At 40.5% G+C, this 22,791-nt stretch overlaps 1 protein-coding gene across 1 annotated transcript in view; it reads right to left on the minus strand.

Moving 5' to 3' along the window:
* Window positions 1–645: 645 nt before the first annotated feature.
* LOC138853088 (uncharacterized) overlaps window positions 646–22,791 on the minus strand; it is a 165,064-nt gene continuing 142,918 nt past the window's right edge. The window contains exon 3 of the mRNA XM_070087690.1: window positions 646–2,031. Coding sequence (XP_069943791.1) covers window positions 646–2,019 — 1,374 coding nt within the window. The 5' untranslated portion in view covers window positions 2,020–2,031. The remainder of the gene's footprint in view (window positions 2,032–22,791) is intronic.

Here is a 22,791-nt window from a genome sequence, read left to right on the forward strand (position 1 = left end):
GGAGGTGCGGGATTACCAAAACTGTTGTCCAGAGGGCTGAGGAAGGGTTGTTGAGGTGGTTCGGACATGTAGAGAGAATGGAGCGAAACAGAATGACTTCAAGAGTGTATCAGTCTGTAGTGGAAGGAAGGCGGGGTAGGGGTCGGCCTAGGAAAGGTTGGAGGGAGGGGGTAAAGGAGGTTTTGTGTGCGAGGGGCTTGGACTTCCAGGAGGCATGCATGAGCGTGTTTGATAGGAGTGAATGGAGACAAATGGTTTTTAATACTTGACGTGCTGTTGGAGTGTGAGCAAAGTAACATTTATGAAGGGATTCAGGGAAACCGGCAGGCCGGACTTGAGTCCTGGAGATGGGAAGTACAGTGCCTGCACTCTGAAGGAGGGGTGTTAATGTTGCAGTTTAAAAACTGTAGTGTAAAGCACCCTTCTGGCAAGACAGTGATGGAGTGAATGATGGTGAAAGTTTTTCTTTTCGGGCCACCCTGCCTTGGTGGGAATCGGCCAGTGTGATAATAAAAAAATAATAAATATAGGATTGGATCTGGACAAGATTCGAATGCTGTTTGTATTCATATGAGAAATTTAAATTAATGATTAAATAAAAAGTATGAGAAAGTTGTTTCTTGTGCCTTGTAATACTTATTGAGTTTAAGGTGTTAAATATATTGCATGCAAATAAGTTTTCGAAAAAAAATATAATTGGTTTCCACAATCTTTACTTTGGTTCACATATTTAACAAAGTTTCCCACTAACTCGTTAGGTCCTGGTGGTACTTGTTCCATCGGGTCCTCCAATACGTCTTGGTACCGGTCCTGATCCAGGACTAGTGGGTGGTAGTCCACGGCGGCCCTCACCCAGGAAGGTTCTTCGTCCACTCCTTCGTGCCATCCCATTTCTTCGCCGTATTCTGTGTTCCTACCCCCCTCTCCCCATGACTCGCTGAATATGTGAGTTCCACCCACCAGAGGTGACACTGCTGACGAAGTGCCACTTTGTGAGTGCCAGGGGCTATCCCAGGGAGGTGCTGCCACCGGACTGGCACTGGAAATGTACATCCCTGCATTATCAGTGCTGGTAGGCCCGTCACGTAGGCTTCCGGAGATGTACAGTGCTGAAGTAGCGTGTTCTGTGTGCTTGCCGTCTCGCGCGAGTCTTTCTGTCTCTGAACTGTCGCGGCGGACAGTGTCGTATGCTACTATTGATGGATTCCTTGAAGCATGGAAGTAGTTTTTTTTGTCGTTGTCTGAGGGACTGTTTGTGTCAACACCTAATGATGCTACTGCATCATGGGCAATGCTCTGAGTATCTTTCCTCTTCGCTCCAGTGTTAAGACTCGAATCTCTCTTCTGACCGCCTGTTAAATGCTTCTCTCTCTCCACTGTCCTTGCTAGATTCCTCCCAACCCTCTTCACTGTTGTAATGGAGGATTCGTGTCCCGTGTTCTGAGCTTCTTTGCTGCTTTTATCGGCGCTCGATACCTCAAACTTCCCACCTTCTTGCTCCCAGTTTTCTTGCTTTAGAGGTACAAGCCCATTTTGTCTTTCGGATTTTCTTGCTCCACCCCAATCCTCTTTTGATGAAAGCTTCCCTTCTCGATTTAAAGTTCGATGCGAATTCTCTAAAGATCCATGGTATACAGAGCGTCGAAAATTCTTACTGTTATCCTGATTATGCTCCCTTTTTCGCATTATATAGTCAGTAAATGGTTGAAGGACTTTACTTTCGCTAAACATAGCACCATTGCTAGCCTCCGGACCGTAGACTAACTCATCATTGTCGTCTCCCGATCCAGAAAGTCTTCGGAAGAGCTCATTGACGGGGCTCCAGATGGTACTCGTGTCGCTTAAGCTACTTGGTGCTTCTGCTGCGCCCCAATGCCTCTGCTCTTCTGCGCCAGCAGAAGCAGAGGCGGTAGCGGCGCAGAAGAGGGCTAAAAGAAACAATCTGAGGAGAATGGTCTTGGTTGAGGTTCTCTGGTTCGGGCTGGTGACTGGGTGGGGGTGGGAGACACGCTCACTCATCGTTCACATCTTCTGCAAGAAGAAAGAATACATAGATTCATTACCGTACTATGCTAGAGCATGATAAAGATGATTGTTTAGTTAGAATAAAAAGGAAGTTACAATAAATGGGCTTAGCAGTTTGTCTGAATACAGATTTATTATAGTTAAGGGAATACAACATTATACGAAGCATTTCGGGGAATTTATCACGAACCAATTAATATCTTACCACCATAGCACTGACAAGACTCATTTCTAGGTATATTCTCCGTTGGTGCTTACCATTCTAAACATTTCCATTTCCACTGTTGAGGCGCAGACAGGAACAAAATAAAAAAAAATGTTCTTTCTTTCGATGAAACGTCTATTAAGCTTGTTTATAAAAAAGATCAAAATGTATTCGTTTCGCGTGTTTGGGGAATTCATCTGTTGCCTGAGCACGTGACAGCCCAGCTTCATGACAATGATCTCGAATACGTATGGAAATTAATTCCAAGTCCACCCATTACCAGGGAATACTTATGCGCTTTGAGTTTTTCCTTAGTTACTCGGACACTGCCAGAAAACAGGGAAAGACATAATTAGCAAAGGCAGGAAAGACATGGCCACTATCCTCCCTCTGTTTCGACTCTCTGTCTGTCTGTCTGTCTCTCTCCCAAGTGCTCCAGGGGTTCAACAAGCTCGCTCACTCACGCACTTGATCTGAAAGTCAAACCAACTGGTAGAAAATTGCAAGTCGACATTTGGAGCGTCGCTGTCAGGTTTCAGCGTTACAATAAGTGGGAAAGAGTGGTAGCAACCAACATTGATTGGAAGGGTAGGTAGCCAGCCACCAGCATTGATTGGAAGGGTAGGTAGTCAGCCACCAGCATTGATTGGAAGGGTAGGTAGTCAGCCACCAGCATTGATTGGAAGGGTAGGTAGCCAGCCACCAGCATTGATTGGAAGGGTAGGTAGCCAGCCACCAGCATTGATTGGAAGGGTAGATAGCCAGCCACCAGCATTGATTGGAAGGGTAGGTAGCCAGCCACCAGCACTGATTAGAAGGGTAGGTAGTCAGCCACCATCATTGATTGGAAGGTTAGGTAGCCAGCCACCAGCACTGATTAGAAGGGTAGGTAGTCAGCCACCAGTATTGATTAGAAGGGTAGGTAGTCAACAGCATTGATTGGAAGGGTAGTTAGCCACAAGTAATGATTGGAAGGAGAGGTAGCCAGCCACCAGCACTGATTGAAAGGGCAGGTAGCTACCAAGAATGACTGGAAAGGCAGGTAGCAATTATGAATGAGTGGAATGATTGGGAAGACAGGTAGACACCAAGTAGCAACCAGAAATTCTGGTTGCAGGTAGCAACGAAAAAATTTCATGCAACTAGATTTTATCGCCGAAGCAGCTAGTTTATTGTGCACCCGTTATCTATCCTGTGGATGGTAGCGCAAGAGTATATGGACACACAAAAGGCCTAGGAACTAGACCTCCAAAAGGGTTAGCAGGAATACATCTGGATTTGTATCTACAGTTCGCTTATCTCTTGTAAACAAATTTATTAAATTTACCTAAAATGTCTGGTAACTTATTTTTATAAGTAAGATATCTTGATATATTACACAGGCTATTATACTCTCAATTTCTATATTCCTCAATAAGTAGACAATAAAACACATGGTGTTCAAGATAGTGATCACAGGACTGACCACATACTTTACATTCAGTCCAACCCGGTGTTCACTCTTTTGATAGCTATGCCCTTAATTGTCCACATATTGAGATAGACAGTATAATAACTTATGTGATATGTCAAGATATCTTATTAATGAAAATAAGATACCAGGCATATTAAGCAAATTGAAGAAATTTACTTGTAACAGATAAATTAACAGAATATATAAATACAGATGTACTCCTGTTAATCCTCGTTCCTTGATAACGTGGGAGAGTTTTTGATTCAAGAAACTTAAGCTTAGCTGCTCTAGCGCTCCTCGGATCAAACCTGATTTCCTGCCATTGCTCACGCGCTCTAAAACCCATATGAACTTACCGCTCTCCCATCAATATAAAGATTATAATGAAGAAAATCGTGTTATGCAACCTGCCCGAATATATAAGGCGTTGTTTTTCGCACGCATTAAAAATTGTTGATTTTTTTAACGACTGAGGTCTGTATATATATATATATATATATATATATATATATATATATATATATATATATATATATATATATATATATATAGAAATATATATATATATATATATATTAATATATATATATATATATATATATATATATATATATATATATATATATATATATATATATATATATATATATATATATATATATGATGGGGTCCACCTCTGGTGAAAATTGTGGGACCCATATCCTCAGATAAGTGGATAAAAAAATTTCAAGGAAGAATATTTGGATTTCTTCCTGAAGCCATTTGAATATTCCACTTCCCCTACCACCCAATCTTTTCATTTTTTTACCAATAGGTATATTTTATTACTGGTATAAATATGGCATCTCATCCAGCTCCTGAGAGCTGGGGCGCGTACCCAAGATACAGCAGGCATCACTGGAACGGAAAACTAGCCGCCCTGGGATCCCTAGTTAACATTAGAACATAAGAAAGGAGGAACACTGCAGTAGGCCTCTTGGCCCATACTTGGAAGGTCCTTTACAATGCCAACCCAGTAACACGACATTTACTGAACCCACTTTCAGTGCTACCCTAACAATAAGCTCTAACAAATCTATTTACTCACGTGCAAGTCTCACTCAAATCCAACCTCTATCATTCATGCATTTGTCCACCTAGATTTTTCACAATAGTGGGATCACGGGAACGATCACAGGTTCGATAACGAGTATGTTGCAGACCGTAAGCCTTTAGAGAAAGATAGTGAGTCGTCATACAGACTTAGAAAATAACCAACTGCGTATGAGTTCGACAATTCCCTTAACTGTTAACCTTCATCTATAAACGTTATCAACAGAACTAGTTAAATGCTAACAACGCTCACGCGAAAAATTCGGCAGAGTATGCAAAACCAGAGTTGTTGCTTACCTTCCAAGTCTTCCTTGTGGCAGTATCACTTGCACAGCAACAACGCACAAGCTCAACTAGGAACAAGGCACAAACCATACCCCGGCCGGGATTGAACCCGCGGTCATAGAGTCTCAAAACTCCAGACCGTCGCGATAGCCACTAGACCAGCTAGCCACAATAAGATTCGTCCAACTAGGTATATTTCTACGCCATAGGAAGGTTAGCACAGGCACCACTGTGACCACAAATGCAAGTTTTTACAGACAAATCTCCAGCTAGCGTGGCCGTGACGAACTCTAGCTCAAGTCCCTTCACTGCCGTCAACTTGCATTTGTGGTCACAGTGGTGCCTGTGCTAACCTTCCTATGGTGTAGAAATATATCTAGTTGGACAAATCTTATTGTGGCTAGCTGGTTTAGTGGCTAACGCGACGGTCTGGAGTTTTGAGACTCTATGACCGCGGGTTCAATCCCGGCCGGGGTATGGATTGTTTGCAATCGTGTTATTACGATTTCGTGAGTCAACAAGGCACAATACCCAAAACAAGGATGAGCCTTGTGTCACGAAATGTAGTCCTTTTAATGCAGACCTTCAGGACAATAAACAATGAACCCAAAATATGACAAAGAACCAGAGGTTACAGCTGGATGTGCGGCAGGTGACGACCTGAGAGAGTCTAATTGGGTGGAACCATTACCACAGACCAGGTGACTGAGCCATACTTCGCAACTACTCCTTAACACGCCAGAATGCCACGGCACTCCCAACGATCATTTGACGTTGTAGGGATGTAAACCACCACTAGATGGGTCTGGTTACCATACTTACGTCTGGCAAAGATGTCTACAGGAATGTGGTTGATCCCGTGTGCGCTAAATACAATAAATACATGCAATCTCGGTGAAAATAATGACCATTAACCCTCCAGCACCTTCAGTACCCCATCATCACCCCAACATTCCACACAGTCATCACCCCCACCACCCCCTACCGTCTCCAGCCTCCTACCAACACCCCCACCACCAGGGACAGATTAAGGCATGGGCTTTAGGGGCTGCAGCCCAAGGGCCTCCGCTAGCTGGAGGGCCTCCAGAGATTAAATGAAAAGTATTGACAGTTACTACTGTAAGCTTATAGTTATAGTATATTATTATATCACGTATATGAGGAACTGTGGACTGTTGTGATTAATTTTTGATAGTGATTTAAGAGTGGATTCCTATAAAGTCAGGTAGAAACACTGGGCGTGTTTCTTTACACCTGTTGTCTATATTCGCCCATTAGTAAAATGGGTACCTGGGTGTTAATCGACTGGTGTGGGTCGCATCCTGGGACAAAACTGTCCTAATGTGCCCGAAATGCTCTGCATAAGAAGAGGCTTTCTCTGTAGTAGTATGTCATTGATGTCAGCTAGGCCTGTATACCTTGTACATGTACTTGTAGTAGATAAAGATATTATTATTATTATTATTATTATTATTATTATTATTATTATTATTATTATTATTATTATTATTATTATTATTATTATTATTGTGTCAGTGTGTCAACTTCTCAAGCCTAGCAGCAAAGGCCTACTTTCCTTTTTATATGTTTTTCATTTTACCACCTTTTTTAATGATGGCTGAATTAAGTTTAATATTAATGATGTGCATTTTTCCAGTAGGTTATTAAGTTTGTTATTGTGTACTAATAATATAAATAAATTTTTATGCAAATAAAAATATCAGTGGGGCCTCACAGTAACTGTAACCCAGAGGGACCTACATCTTAATCTGTTTCTGCCCACCACCACCATCGTTATCCATCCAACAACACCCCACCACCTTCACCTTCAACCCCCACCAACACCCCTTCACCACCTTCATCTTCAACCCCACACCAACACCACACCACCACCATCTCCAACTCCTCACCAGCACCCCACCAACACTCCACCAACACACCGCCATCACCTCCCACCCCCACCCCCAACCCCCACAAGAGCTCCTCGCAACAGTCAGTATTGACCACACAGGTTCAGGTGTTGTCCTTCTTGCATTCATTTCCCCACGATTGCCTCGACCCTCGAGGCGCAGTGTTAATGTCGGCCGTTTTATTGTTGCTTGAGACGCAGTCCTCCTCCTCCAATTTCTCTACCTCCTATTCCTCCTCCTCCCCTTCTCCTCCAATTTCTCTACCTCCTATTCCTCATCCTCCTCCTCCACCACCATATTTTCTCTTCCATCTTCTCTTCCTCCAATTCCTCTACCTCCTCCTCCTCCTAATCTTCTACTTTCTCCGCCTACTCATCTTCCTTCTCTTTTCTGCTCCCTCCTCATCTTTCTAATCATCTCCTACTCCCTCTGCCTCTTCATCTTCCTCCTCTTGTTGTTTCCCCTCTTGCCCCTCGATTTCTCTTCATTCCTTCTCCATTTCTAAATCATTTTCCTCCTCTGCTTCCTAGCATTCCTACCCTACTTCCTCCTCCTTCTCTTCCTCCTATTTAGTGCTTCATCTTCCTTGTTTTCATCTTCCGTCTCTTTCCTTCTTCCTACATTTTTTATTCTACTGTCTCCTCAACGCAGAGTGGAGATTACAGCCTCTTCGTCTTCTTCTCCTTCCACTCATTCTTCTATAAATTACAAAACTCGATAAGGAATGAGATTAAGATAGATGAGGAATGAGGTAGATGAGACTGTGGCAGAGGCAAACTCAATGCACAGCTTCAAGAATAGGAAAAAAGATAGGGAACATGAAGCCAGGAACCAATAATGGTGGCGAATGCAGTTTACGACGCGGGACCAGGAGCTGAAACACGACACCAACAAGCAACGTAACTGGGTGAGAGCGCTCTCTCTCTCTCCCTCAACTTGATATAAATGTACAGTAAACTGTGAATTTTCGTAATTAAAGCAAATCATCTATTTCTTCTGTTAGCTAATCTGCTTGGCTCTGCGTTTTTTTTCTTGCCTCTCTACCCTAACAATTACTTCTTACGAGTTACAGCAGAAAGTCACAAGCGCTCAGGTTGCTCTTTTCTACTCCAAGCCTTTCCATTAGTAACATTTCTCCTGAAGAAAAAGAAAGTAATGAATGTCACGGACGACATTTGTTCTAACATCCACACCCCCCCCCCTCACCATGAACCACAACACGAACAACACTTATACGAACACCGCTATCATGAACATCATCACGAACCTATGAACACTCCACCATGAACCCCTATCACAAACGACATTCCTACGAACACCCCTTCTCCCCCACCAAGAACCACATCACGGACCGACTCTTTCAGGAGAACCTACAAGAAAATAAAATAGTCTCTGTCACCAGCATAAAAAACTAGAGAAGAATAAAACGTCATCTGTCGAAATTCCTAATTAAATCTGGAGAAAATTTGACTTACATTTCATCTTGCAGACATTGCAACAATGAGAAGAAATTGAACATGAAAGGAAATGCAACATAAGATATTAAAGAAAAGAGGGAAAAATAAAATTAATGATTTAGCCACTGAGACAGAAAATAAGTCATAATTAATTAAGGATAAACTATTTTTTATGATCAATAATAATAATAATAGTTATAAGAAAATAATAATTATTATTGTTGTTATTGTTTTGAACAAACCGGCCGTATCCCACCGAGGTAGGGGGACTGAAAAAATAAAAAGGTTATCTTTGTAAATTTAGAAATATATACAGGAGAAGAGGTTACTAGCCACTTGCTCCAGGTTTTTTTAGTTTCTTTTTACGACATATCTGGTTTATGGTGGAAGAATTTTTTCCACTTCCCCATGGAGATAAGAGGAAATAAAGAAGAAAAAGAACTATTAAGAAAATAGAAGAAAACCCAGATAGCTGTCTATATATATATATATATATATATATATATATATATATATATATCTATATATATATATACATATGTGTGTGTGTGTGTGTGTGTGTGTGTGTGTGTGTGTGTGGGTGTGGGTGTGGGTGTGTGTGTGGGTGTGTGTGTGTGTGTGTGTGTGTGTGTGTATACATGTAAAGTGTGACCTAAGTGTAAGTAGAAGTAGCAAGATATACATGTTGTCGCACGTGCTTATGCGACAGAAAAAAAGACACCAGTAATCCTACCATCATGTACAACAATTACTGGTTTCCTTTTCACACTCACTTGGCAGGACGGTAGTACCTCTCTGAGTGGTTGCTGTCTACCAGCCTACTACCTAGGTATTATTATTATTATTACTATTATTATTATTATTATTATTATTATTATTATTATCATTATTATTATTATTATTATTGTTATTATTATTATTAGTTAGTTAGTTAGTTAGTTAAAGATTAGCCGGTATTCTCCCGGCCCGGGCCTTGTCCAAGTGGTGGCCCGGCCTTGGCTCCCTCTTTAGGGAGTGTCTGAGACCTAAGTCTCCCATGGGAGGAGGCACAAGTACCTCCTCATCTTTGGGACCAACTGTCCCCAGGCCTAGCCACAAGCTAGACCTCTCTGGTCTGCCATCCCCACCCCAAGGGGGCTAATGGGAATGACAGTCTTATGAGCTAAAGGCTCGGGCTCAGGCACCTACCCTACCCTAGAAGGGTTAGGCATGGTATCGATGTTATTATTATTATTTTGATTATTATTATTATTATTATTATTATTATTATTATTATTATTATTATTATTATTATTATTATTATTATTATTATTAATATAATGATTTTGTATTATTATAGATAATAGTATTATAATTAAAAATTATATAATATAATAATAATAATAATAATAATAATAATAACAATAATAATAATAATATCTTTATTTATTACAAGTACATGTACAAGGTATACAGTCCTAGCTGACAACAATGACATACTACTACATAGAAAGTCCCTTGTTATGCTCAGCATGTCGGGCAAATTAGGTCAGTGTCCCAGGATGCGACCCACACCAGTCGACTAACACCCAGGTACCCATTTTACTGATGGGGAACATAGACAACAGGTGGAAAGAAACACGCCCAATGTTTCTACTCTGGCTGGGAATCGAACCCAGGCCCTCGCCGTGTGAAGCGAAAGCGTTAACCACCAGGCTACCACATAATAATAATAATAGTAATAATAATAATGCTTTAAATGCTAAAAAATAATCATAGTTTAAAAGTGTAAAACACAGTAATTCGAATACAACAGAGAGGTCGAAAAAATACTGTCCAAAAATGTATCGTTAGAGCGATTGCGTTTTGCTAATGAGAAGCAAATTACAACGAGTCTTATTTACACTCGAAAAACATGGGGTAATTTTTTTTAGCTTGTGTGATATACGACAGGGAAAAGACGGTGATCCCTGACCATTTCCTGGGCTGAAGGGATGTGGGGAGGGGCAGGTTATGTGTACGAGTACACGTACACAAACACATGAGCACATGTTTGATCTTATCTTAGTGTGAGTGGGAGTGTGAGTGTGTGTTTGTGTGTGTACATGTGTGTGTGTGTGTGTATGTGGTTGGGTGTGTGTGGGTATGTGTATTCACCTCTTTGTGGTTGCCCTGCCTCATCGCTGGTCGCTACTAGGTCCAAGAACTTTATCGTACCACTTCTTAAAGCTATGCATGGATCCTGCCTCCACTACATCCCTCTCCCGATTGTTCCACTTCTTGACAGCTCTATGACTGAAGAAATGCTTTCAAACATCCCTGTGACTCATCTGAGTCTTCAACTTCCTGTTGTGACCCCTTGTTGCTGTGTCCCTCTCTGAAACATCCTGTCCCTATCCACGTTGTCAGTTCCTTCCAGTATTTTATTTGTCGTTATATTGTGTGTGTGTGTGTGTGTGTGTGTGTGTATGTGTGTGTGTGTGTGTGTGTGTGTGTGTGTGTGTGTGTGTGTGTGTGTACTCACCTATTTGTACTCACCTATTTGTGGTTGCAGGGGTCGAGTCTTAGCTCCTGGCCCCGCCTCTTCACCGGTTGCTACTGGCCCCTCTCTCTCCCCGCTCCATGAGCTTTATCAAACCTCGTCTTAAAACTGTGTATGGTTCCTGCCTCCACTAAGTCATTTTCTAGGCTATTCCACTGCCTGACAACTCTATGACTGAAGAAATACTTCCTAATATCTCTCTGACTCATTTGTGTCTTCAACTTCCAATTGTGGCCTCTTGTTTCTGTGTCCCCACCCTGGAACATCCTGTCTTTGTCCACCTTGTCTATTCCACGCAGTATTTTATATGTCGTTATCATGTCTCCCCTGACCCTCCTGTCCTCCAGTGTCGTCAGGCCGATTTCCCTTAATCTTTCTTCATAGGACATTCCCCTTAGCTCTGGAACTAACCTTGTGGCAAACCTTTGTACTTTCTCTAGTTTCTTGACGTGCTTTATCAAGTGCGGGTTCCAAACAGGTGCTGCATACTCCAGTATGGGCCTGACATACACAGTGTACAGTGTCTTGAACGATTCCTTACTAAGGTATCGGAATGCTGTTCTCAGGTTTGCCAGGCGCCCATATGCTGCAGCAGTTATCTGATTGATGTGTGCTTCCGGAGACATGCTCGGTGTTATACTCACCCCAAGATCTTTCTCCTTGTGTGTGTGTGTGTGTGTGTGTGTGTGTGTGTGTGTGTGTGTGTGTGTGTGTGTGTGTGTGTGTGTGTGTGTGTGTGTGTGTGTGTGTGCGTGTGTGTGTGTGTGTGTGTGTGTGTGTGTGTGTGTGTGTGTGTGTGTGTGTGTGTGTGTGTGTGTGTGTGTGTGTGCGTGTGTATGTGTATTCACCTGTTTGCACTAACCTATTTGTGGTTCCAGGGGTCGATTCATAGCTCCTGGCCCCACCTCTTCACTGATTGCTAATAGATTCTCTCTCTCCTTGCTCCATGAGCTTTATCAAACCTCGTCTTAAAATTATGTATGGTTCTGTCTCTACTACATCACTTTCTAAGCTATTCCACTTCCTGACAACTCTATGACTGAAGAAATACTTCCTAACATCCCCTTGACTCATCTGACTCTTCAACTTCCACTTGTGACCCCTTGTTTCTGTGTCCTATCTCTGGAACCTCCTGTCTTTGTCCACCTTGTCTATTCCGCGCAGAATTTTATGTCGTTATCATGTCTCCCCTGACCCCCTGTCCTCCAGTGTCGTCAGGCGATTTCCCTTAACCTTTCTTCGTAGGACAATCCCCTTAGCTCTGGAACTAGTCTTTTTGCAAATCTTTGCAATTTCCCTAATTTCTTAACGTGCTTGACCAGGTGTGGATTCCAAACTGGTGCTGCATACTCCAGTATGAGCCTGACGTGTATGGCGTACAGAGTCTTGAACTATTCCTTACTGAGGTACAGGAACGCTATCCTTAGGTTTGCCAGGCGCCCGTATGCTGCAGCAGTTATCTGACTGATATGCGCCTCAGGAGATGTGCTCGGTATTATACTCACCCCAAGATCTTTTTCCTTGAGTGAGGTTTGCAGTCTTTGGCCACCTAGACTATATTGTGTCTGCGGTCTTCTATGCCCTTCCCCGATCTTCATGACTTTGCATTTGGCGGTGTGTGTGTGTGTGTGTGTGTGTGTGTGTGTGTGTGTGTGTGTGTGTGTGTGTGTGTGTGTGTGTGTGTGTGTGTGTGTGTGTGTGTGTGTGTGTGTGTGTGTGTGTGTGTGTGTGTGTGTGTGTGTGCCATGTGTTCAGTATTCTGCTGTTGCAGAACCCTGGCAAGTCCCCACGTATTCCTCTCATCCTCTCTGCTGTTTGGAGAGAGTCCTGTAATGTCTGGTAATTAGGTTGAAGATCATTACATGAACAATAATTGCAAGCCTCGAGGAGGGGCGTGAGGGGGGGGGTAGAGTCCGGACAAGGACAATTACTGTGTTTTTCCTCTCTGGTGTATCATTTATTGTCCTCCAGTCTCTCTGTATTAGGTGAGAGGAAAGGAAGAAATTATTAGGACACAAATAATAATTAACACCGTCCTGTATTTGAGACTCATATGCGGTGTTAGGGGATTTCCTACGGAAATTTATCAAGTCCCTGGCGGGCTAAACATCCCGTTAATAAATGTCCTAATACCGCGTTTGTGTCTTACATGGAATTAGAAATACCCGCACGGTATTTCATCTAACGCGCCATATTCCGTCAGTAACAGACGTACAGCCGCCTGAGGTCACATCAAACAAGGTTTCCATGTCGAGGCTTCAGCTACGGCTGTTTTGCTGAGGCCTCAGATGAGGTCACTGTATAGGAAGCCTGACTCACGGCCGGGTCCTCGGAGTCCTGCCTTGGGAAGCCCCAGCGAGTGCTCTGGGAGGCACCAGTCTTGCATGTCTCGGTATTTTCCTGTGGCTTTGTGAAGGTCATATTTTTTTTCCTTGCCAGTGTGAGGCAACGCCAGCCAGGTCAAGATGGTGGTGATTCTGTTTTCTTTGTCGGGGGTGGGGGGATGGGGGGAATTGTAGAAGATATGTGTCTCCTGACGCTTTTTATTTTTTGTCAGATGATGACACCGCTGGGTAGTCACCTATAATCTATAGCAGACCACCACCTGGAATAGCTAGTCAGCAGCCGACCATTCTAGCGGGCTACCACCCAGAATAGTTAGTTCAGAAGCATACCATTCAGGCAGACAGCCTTCCATAGTTCTTAGTCGATAGTCGATTGTTCCAGCAAATCACCAGAACAGCTAGCCAACAGCCGGCCATTTTAGCAGAGTCACCCAGAATAGATCAGAGAGGAAAAAAGACAGTTTCCACAGGCTTTGGCTTGAGTATTCCAGGCAGCTGCAGAGTTCAGAAACTGCAGGGTTTTGGGCTACTGACGTCACTACGGCCTGTGGCCACACCCACGCCCCACCCACCCCTCCACCACACCCCTCCAATCCCTCCAACACCTCCACTACAACCCCTCCAACACTCACCAACACCAGCTCTCGCCTCCCACCTCGGACCTGGCGGCTCCTACCTAACTCACGCTGAAAATCAATCTTTGCTTTAATTTCTTCTAGCTTGAGGCTCGTAGTCTGAGGAACCGAGATAAAACTTACACTCATGTGCACATATAGAGTTCATGTACGTATGAAAAGTCAATGTACATATATAGAGTACATATACATGTGTAAAGTACATGTACAGATCTCATGAAATCTCATAAAATTGGGTCCGTTTACACATACACTCTAAGACATGTTTAAGTATACACAGAAAGCAGGTCAGGCTTCCATGCATATATAAATATATAATATGTCGTGACGAAGAGGTATAACATGCGATTTTGGCTTAAATAGAAACGATCTTCTTGCCGAATAAGCCAAGTGAAAATTTATGAATGCAATAATTTCACAAAAATCAATCTGAACCTAACGAAAACATATATTTCATTGTGTTTGTTTATTATTAAATTTTTGTGAAATTATGTAAAATATATTTAGTTGATTAGGCTAAATTAAATTCCGCGTGTTATAATAAGGCTATGTAAGTTTTCTAAGGTTCTTTTGGTACAAAATTATTAATTTTAAATTCACACAAATGAAAAATATATCTTTAAACGTATAAGAGAAAATTTTAGAAAGGACTTTATTTTAATTGAGTTCTTGGTAATTGACCAATTTTACCTATTCGACACGACGTATATATATATATATATATATATATATATATATATATATATATATATGTGTGTGTGTGTGTGTGTGTGTGTGTGTGTGTGTGTGTGTGTTTTATTGGCAATTCCCCTATTGCTTGATGGGAGGCTGTTGAACAGTTTTGGGCCCCGGAGACTTATGGTGTTTTCTCTTAGTGTACCAATGGCGCCCCTACTTTTTATTGGCGGCATTTTGCATCGCCTGCCCAGTCTTTTACTTTCGTAGGGAGTGATTTCTGTGTGCAGATTTGGGACCATTCCTTCCAAGATTTTCCAAGTGTAGATTATGATATATCTCTCCCTCCTGCGTTCCAACGAGTACAAGTCAAGTGCTTCCAAGCGTTCCCAGTAGTTAAGGTGCTTGACAGAACTTATACGTGCAGTAAAGGATCTCTGTACACTCTCTAGATCTGCGATTTCACCTGCTTTGTATGGAGATGTTAATGTACAGCAGTATTCCAGCCTAGAGAGAACAAGTGATTTGAAAAGGATTATCTTCCCAACACCGATAATGCAAGCAACAACGCAGCACAGTCTTTTGAGAAGCAGTATGCCAAGGCTTAAATATCGTTACACACAAGACTTAGTGTGTGTTATGTATTCCGGGTCACCATTTGTCCACTTCTCTCCAAGCTTCATTATTACGGAACAAGACTTATCCGCAGCGAGTAGTTAGTAACATTTACACTAGCAAAGACTAATACAGAAACAATCAACTATCATATTCCTCAGCTACTGAGGTAAGTGATAAAGAGAAGGCAAGGAGAGAATTTCGTAACATAGGCAGAGATTCAACTTACAAAATTCTATGTTCTTGGTATCATGATTTACTGAAGCCAAACCTGACAATTTTTTCCAAACTTTTAAAAAATCAGGCTTTTACCTGATGGAAGGAGGTGTTCTGTATATGATAAATTTCATAATGACTTCCAGCCTTCCTCTACATGTTCCCTAATTTCTTTTCATAAACACGGGACTTGTTTTATGGAAAAATTTATTGAAAAGGAAATAGCGAATGATTCAGTAATTTGTAAATAGTGGTGAAGCAGCACAGTGTTTAACCAGTTGCCAGAGTGAGAGTAATTATTATGGTCAGTTATATTATAATTGGGTAACCGGTGAATTTAGGGTGACGCCGAGTGTCGGTGTAACAGAGTGATGGTGGGGGGAATATGTCACCCTATACATGGTTTCATTAGTGAATATGATTGAGTAAACTCACTCGAGCTAACAGACAGCGAAGAAGCGGGACAAACAGCTAGCGCTCACCCTCTCATTATAACCATTTACATAGTTGAACACACAGACACACACACACACACACACACAGACACACACACACAGACACACAGACACAGACACACACACACACACACACACACACACACACACACACACACACACACACACACACAACACACGGGGCCAGGAGCTCGGACTCGACCCCCGCAACCTCAACTAGGTGAGTACACACACACACACAAACACACACACACACAGAAGGAGAGAACCTAGTAGCGATCAGTGAAGAGGCGGGGCCAGGAGCTGAGTCTCGACCCCTGCAACCACAATTAGGTGAGTACAATTAGGTGAGTACACAGACACACACAGACACACACACAGACACACAGACACACACACACACAGACACACACACACAGACACACACACACAGACACACACACACACAGACACACACACACACACACACACACACACACACACACACACACACACACACACACACACATACACAGACACACACACACACACACACACACACACACACACACACACACACACACACACACACACAGTGCCACGAACACCAACACTGTTAACATATAACAAACACGGAGAGACAAATGCTTGCCACACACAAATCAATCAAGCATACGCCACCAGAACAATTAACGCCAGGCACAGCACACTATATATATATATATATATGTATATAGCGTTATACCAATTGAAATCCTATTTTTTATTTAGACATTTTTGCATTTGAAGAGGTAGAGAGAGAGACAGAGATATAGAGTGAATGTGTGTATGTTTATAAACATGTTTGAGTGCGTGCCTGCATGCGATCGTACATGCACGCGTGAGCGTGAATGTGCGTGTGTATGTATGCACATATACACACAGGAAACAACCACACAGACCACCCCACCAGCAAAAAAAAAAAATGCATGCAGCCCTCTCTCTCCCTCTCTCTTCACTCGCCCCGGAGGATCAAGTTCCACAACACCAGCAGTACACTCCACGCTCTCCTCTCTACATATAAAACCAGTGAGTGGGACACACATACGCACGCTTTTATTTGCTTGGTGGTGCTTCCTCTCGTCTCTATACCCCACACTATAATGTTATCAAGGTTCATCAAGGCCACCATACTCAGAACTAGAGAGAACGAGGAGCTTCTTCCTGGGAGATGAGATTACGTGTGTTAGATGGGCTGGATGGGAGTAAGGGAGATGCTAGGCTGGGATGCTGGGTTAGGCCGCGGGGTAGCTGGGAGTTAGGGAAGAGCTGAGTTGGGAATGAGGTGATGGAGGCTGGGCTGTCATGGTGGGCTGGTGAATGTAATGCTGAAGATGCTGGGATGCCGGGTTGTGCTGGGTTTTCCTGGGTCGGGATGCTGGGCTGTGCTGGGTTGGGATGCTGGGTTACTGGTATGAGAAAGATGTTGGCCTCAGGTAATTCGCTTGGCTGAATGAATGATGCCAGCCATCAAGGCGAGTCTTATATGTTTTTCCCTCAGCCTCTGGCGTCTTACGTACCTTCCCTCAGCCTCAGACTTCCGCATCACTGCTGGAAGGAAACCCCCACTCCTTTTTTTTTTTTTTGTTTGGTACATTCACGGCTTCTTTTGAGTGATATATATATATATATATATATATATATATATATATATATATATATATATATATATATATATATATATATATATATATATATATATATATATATATATGTATATATATATATATATATATATATATATATATATATATATATATATATATATATATATATGTATATATATATATATATATATATATATATATATATATATATATATATATATATATATATATATATATATATATATATATATATATATGTGTGTGTGTGTGTGTGTGTCGTGCCGAATAGGCAGAATTTGCGATCTTGGCTTAAATAGCAACGCTCATCTTGCCATACAGGACAAGCGAAAATTTGTGTATGCAATAATTTCGCCAAAACCATTCTGAACCTAACGAAAAAAATATATTTCACTGTGTTTATTTAGAATTAAATTATTGTAAACAAATCTAAAATGTATATAGTTTGGTTAGGCTAAAATCAATTGTTCTTTTTATAATAAGGTTAGGTAAGTTTTCTAAGATTCTTTTGGTACGAAATTAAAATTTTTTACATTAACATTAATGAAAAAAATATATCTTTAAACGTATAAGAGAAAATTTTAGAAAGGACTTAATTTTAAATGAGTTCTTGCTAATTGACCAGTTTTACATATTCGGCACGATACATATATACATATATATATATATATATATATATATATATATATATATATATATATATATATATATATATATATATATATATATATATATATATATATATATATATATATGCAATAAGATCACAGTAAACAGGTGATTTTAAAATATGCAAAACAACCACTCTGAAAGAGTAGTGAAATTCCAAGCGCTTTCGTGACTACTCACATTGTCAAGGAACTATGAAAGTAATACATCAAAGGAAGGCAATTAAAGGGCTTAGACTACATCTCACAGTCAACCCCCACAACAAAGAAACACCTGACGCGCGACAATACCGGACTCATAAGAAAAGAAGAACACTGCAGTAGGTCCGCTGGTCCAACTAGACAGGTCCTCACGACATCCCACTAACAGAATATTCTACCCATGAAATAAGGTTTATTATTTGTCCAATGTATTATTAAACTCTAACCAAATTTCATTAATTATAAATGAGGCTAATTTATATAAACCTAAGGAAATATTCATATTATTTTCAAAACTGCTTTTTATGAAACAAGATTCAATTATATTTCTGTCAACCATGGACTTGCTTGATACAACTTTCTCAACTTTTTGAAAATCAATTGGATGGTTAAAATCTCTCACATGAATAAATAGAGCATTGGAATCTTGTTCAGTTCTAATCCTATATTTATGTTGTTTTAATCTAAGTTCGAGATTTTTACCAGTTTTACCAGTTTATTATAAGATTCCTTGTAAAATTTGCGATAAAGTTTATTACGGTCAAACTGGTAAAAATCTCGAACTAAGATTAAAACAACATAAATATAGCATTAGAACTGGACAAGATTCTAATGCTCTATTTATTCATGTAAGAGATTTTAACCATCCAATTGATTTTCAAAAAGTTGAGAAAGTAGTATCAAGCAAGTCCATGGTCGACAGGAATATAATTGAATCTTGTTTCATAAAAAGCAGTTTTGATAATAATATGAATATTTCCTTTGGTTTATATAAATTAGATCCATTTATAATTAATAGAATTTGGGAAGAATTTAATAATACACCGGACAAATAATAATTTTAAAAATTTTCTTGGGTAGAATAGTTTGTTGGTGGTTGTGCAAAGGACCTGTCCAGTTGGGCCGGCGCGCGTCAGGTGTTTAACCGTTGTGGGATCTGATAGTGAGGTGTTGGCCAGACCCCCTTGGATGCTTTACTTTCATAGTTCCTTGATAATGTGAGTAGTCACGAAAGCGCTTGGGATTTCTCTATTCTTTCAGAGTTTTTGTTTTGCATATATATATATATATATATATATATATATATATATATATATATATATATATATATATATATATATATATATATATATATATATATATATATATCAAAGGAGTATAAATCAGCAGTGTGCTGCTTCCCTATTCTGCATGATAGTTTCACAGTGGGAATAAAAGCTATATTTTCTTGCCACATTCCATCACGCATAATAGGAGACTTCATTAGAGCAATGAGGACATCGTCAGGTGTTTCCAGTAAAGGGTTACTCCAGTAGAGCTGGAGTTGCTGTCACTTGGAAATTGCCATCTTCCAGGATAGTCTATATCATACATAGAGAGAAACGGATTTTTCTTTTTCAGATACATTCATCATGGCAGAGCAGAGGCAAGATAAATTATACACGACGACAGATGAAAGAGAGAAGTGGGGATGGAGGAAGAATATAGATGTAGAGGGAAGAGCACGAAGGGAGGTAGAGGGTAGGGGGAGATATTTGGAAAGAATAAATTGGAAGGAATAAGCGAAAGGAGCTAGTGAGAGGGAATAGGTGGAGGGAATAGGTTGGTGGATGGAGTAGTAGTGGGATGGATAAAGTAGGAGAAAGTGAGGGGAGAACGATGTTAGGGAGCGTGGGAGAGGAAAAGAGAGAGGGGGGGACGAGGGAGGAAGGGAAAGATGGAAGAGGGTGATAATGAGAGAGGGTGTGTAGAAGAGGTTATAAATGTCAGCTAACACACTAGTATTAAGTACAGCTTCATGGCTCAGACAGCTGGTAAGTGGTGGCGAGTGACTGTAGTGGGTGGTACGTGGTGGTGGTGCTTGGTACGTAGTACGTGGCATGTGGTGGTAGGTGGTTGTGGATGGCTGTGAGTGCTGGGTGGTAATAACTGGTGATGTGGGATGGCAGACGAAAAAAAATGACCAGAAACGGAGTATAGACCCGGTGAACAGACACTCGGAACCACTACTGTAATCTGGGGCATTGTGCGGTGCCTATCGCCGATATACAGAACACATCAACTACAAGCAGCATTCATGAACCTTAACAAAGAGTCACTCAGAGCTCTATACACGATATATATCAAGTCATTTAAAGAGGATTCAGCCCCATCACACACCTGATCAAGCATACGGAGTACCGTAACTGGAGAAAGTTCAAAGGTTCGCAACAGCACTGGCTGTAGTATCCCGAAATGATAGGAAATCGATCGCCATTACAGATGAGCTCATGATGTATAACCGTCGCAAGTATGCATCATACATGTGTCTGAGTTCATTCACTTTATTCATTGTATTCTCATGCATTAGTTCACACAGTAGAACTTTTATTGCAAGAATTTGTTTGTGCAGTCTTCTTCTTCCTTCTTCTTCTTCTTTTCCTTCTTCTTCTTCTTTTCCTTCTTCTTCTTCTTCTTCTTCTTCTTCTTCTTCTTCTTCTTCTTCTTCTTCTTCTTCTTCTTCTTCTTCTTCTTCTTCTTCTTCTTCTTCTTCTTCATCTTCATCTTCTTCTTCTTATTATTATTATTATTATTACCATTATTATTTTATTATATTTTATTATTATTATTATTATTATTATTATTATTATTATTATTATTATTTTATTATATTTTATTATTATTATTATTATTATTATTATTATTATTATTATTATTATTATTATTATTTATATCATTATCATCATAATTACTATTATCTTCGCTGCTCATACTAATGACCAATAATTATTTGTTTTAGTTTTGTGTAGTCCTCGAGCACTGTGTCCAAGAGATAATTAATTTATAATTATAATGAATAATTAACCAGGTGCACAAAAGGCGCGCCTGCACATCACGTACACGCTACTAGCAATGTACGGGAATGTACATTACGTACACGCTACTAGCAATGTACAGGAATGTACATCATGTGCACGCTACCAACAACGTACAGGAATGTACATCACGTACACGCTACCAGCAACGTAAAGGCATGTACATCACGTACACGCTACCAGGAACGTACTGGCATGTACATCACGTAGACGCTACCAGCAACGTACAGGCATGTACGTCACGTACACGCTACCAGCAACGTACAGGAATGTACATCACGTACACGCTACCAGCAACGTACAGGCATGTACATCACGTACACGCTACCAGCAACGTACAGGCATGTCCAGAAACTTGACAGAGAATACTCGCCACTTGTTATGTATCTGGCATCAAAATTACATCATGGCAGGTTATTGATGATGATAATAATAATGATGATGGTAGTAATATTAGTAATAACAATAATTATTATTACTATTGATTAATTAATTCAAATACTGATCATAGTACAACTACTATTGCTACTATTACAGATATCACAATTATTGCTACTACTACTACTAATCATCATTGATAATAATAATTATAATAATAATAATAATAATAATAATAATAATAATAATAATAATAATAATAATAATAATAATAATAATAATAATAAAATTAATAATAATAATAATAATAATAATAATAATAATAATAATAATAATAATAATAAAATTAATAATAATAATATTATTATTAAACTACGAACCTGACTGCGTGGAATAATTGCATGTCTGAAGGCTGGAAAGTTTGCTAGAGTTAGTGGGAGACTTAACAGTTACTTATTGCCGGAGGGAGGAGGAAGGGAAGGAAAATAAGGGGAGTGGAGGAGTAAAATGAAGAGGAAGAGATGGAAGAAGAGTTGAAAGAGGAGCAAAAAACGAAGAGAAGGAACAAAATTATGAGGAAGAGGAATAGGGAAAGAGGAAGGAATGAGAGGGGAAAAGCTACTAGTGAGAAATAATGGTTTAAATGGGGAAATAAATAATGGAGGATAGAGAGAGGTTAGGTTAGGTTAATTTAACTAAACCTATAATAACTAATATGTTATCTTGGTGTTGCCTAAAAATCGTGTAATAACTGACGTACTGCAACGCATGGTAAAACGCACTTGATGCTTAGATGACGGGTTGCTAAGAGAGATAAGAGGCGGCACTTGAAAGGGACTCAACACAACATCTTAGAGAGACTCATCATCCAAGAGATAGCATCAGAAAGACCCAAAAAGGCATCTAAGGATGAATCGAAACGGACTTTCAGGGAGACGCAAAACGGCATCTAAGGGAGACGTAAAACGACTTTTGAGAGAGATGCAAAACGGCATCCCAGTCAAGCATCTAAAAGAGAGACAAGGCAGCATCTTAGTCAAGCATTTCACAGAGACATAAGGTATCATCTCGGTCCAGCACTCTCAGAGGGACACAAGGCAGCATCTCAATCAAGCATCTCAGAGAGACACAAGGCAGTAGCATCTCAGCCAAACATC

Source organism: Cherax quadricarinatus, chromosome 22, assembly GCF_038502225.1.
Source record: "Cherax quadricarinatus isolate ZL_2023a chromosome 22, ASM3850222v1, whole genome shotgun sequence".
Classification (NCBI taxonomy): Eukaryota; Metazoa; Arthropoda; class Malacostraca; order Decapoda; family Parastacidae; genus Cherax; species Cherax quadricarinatus.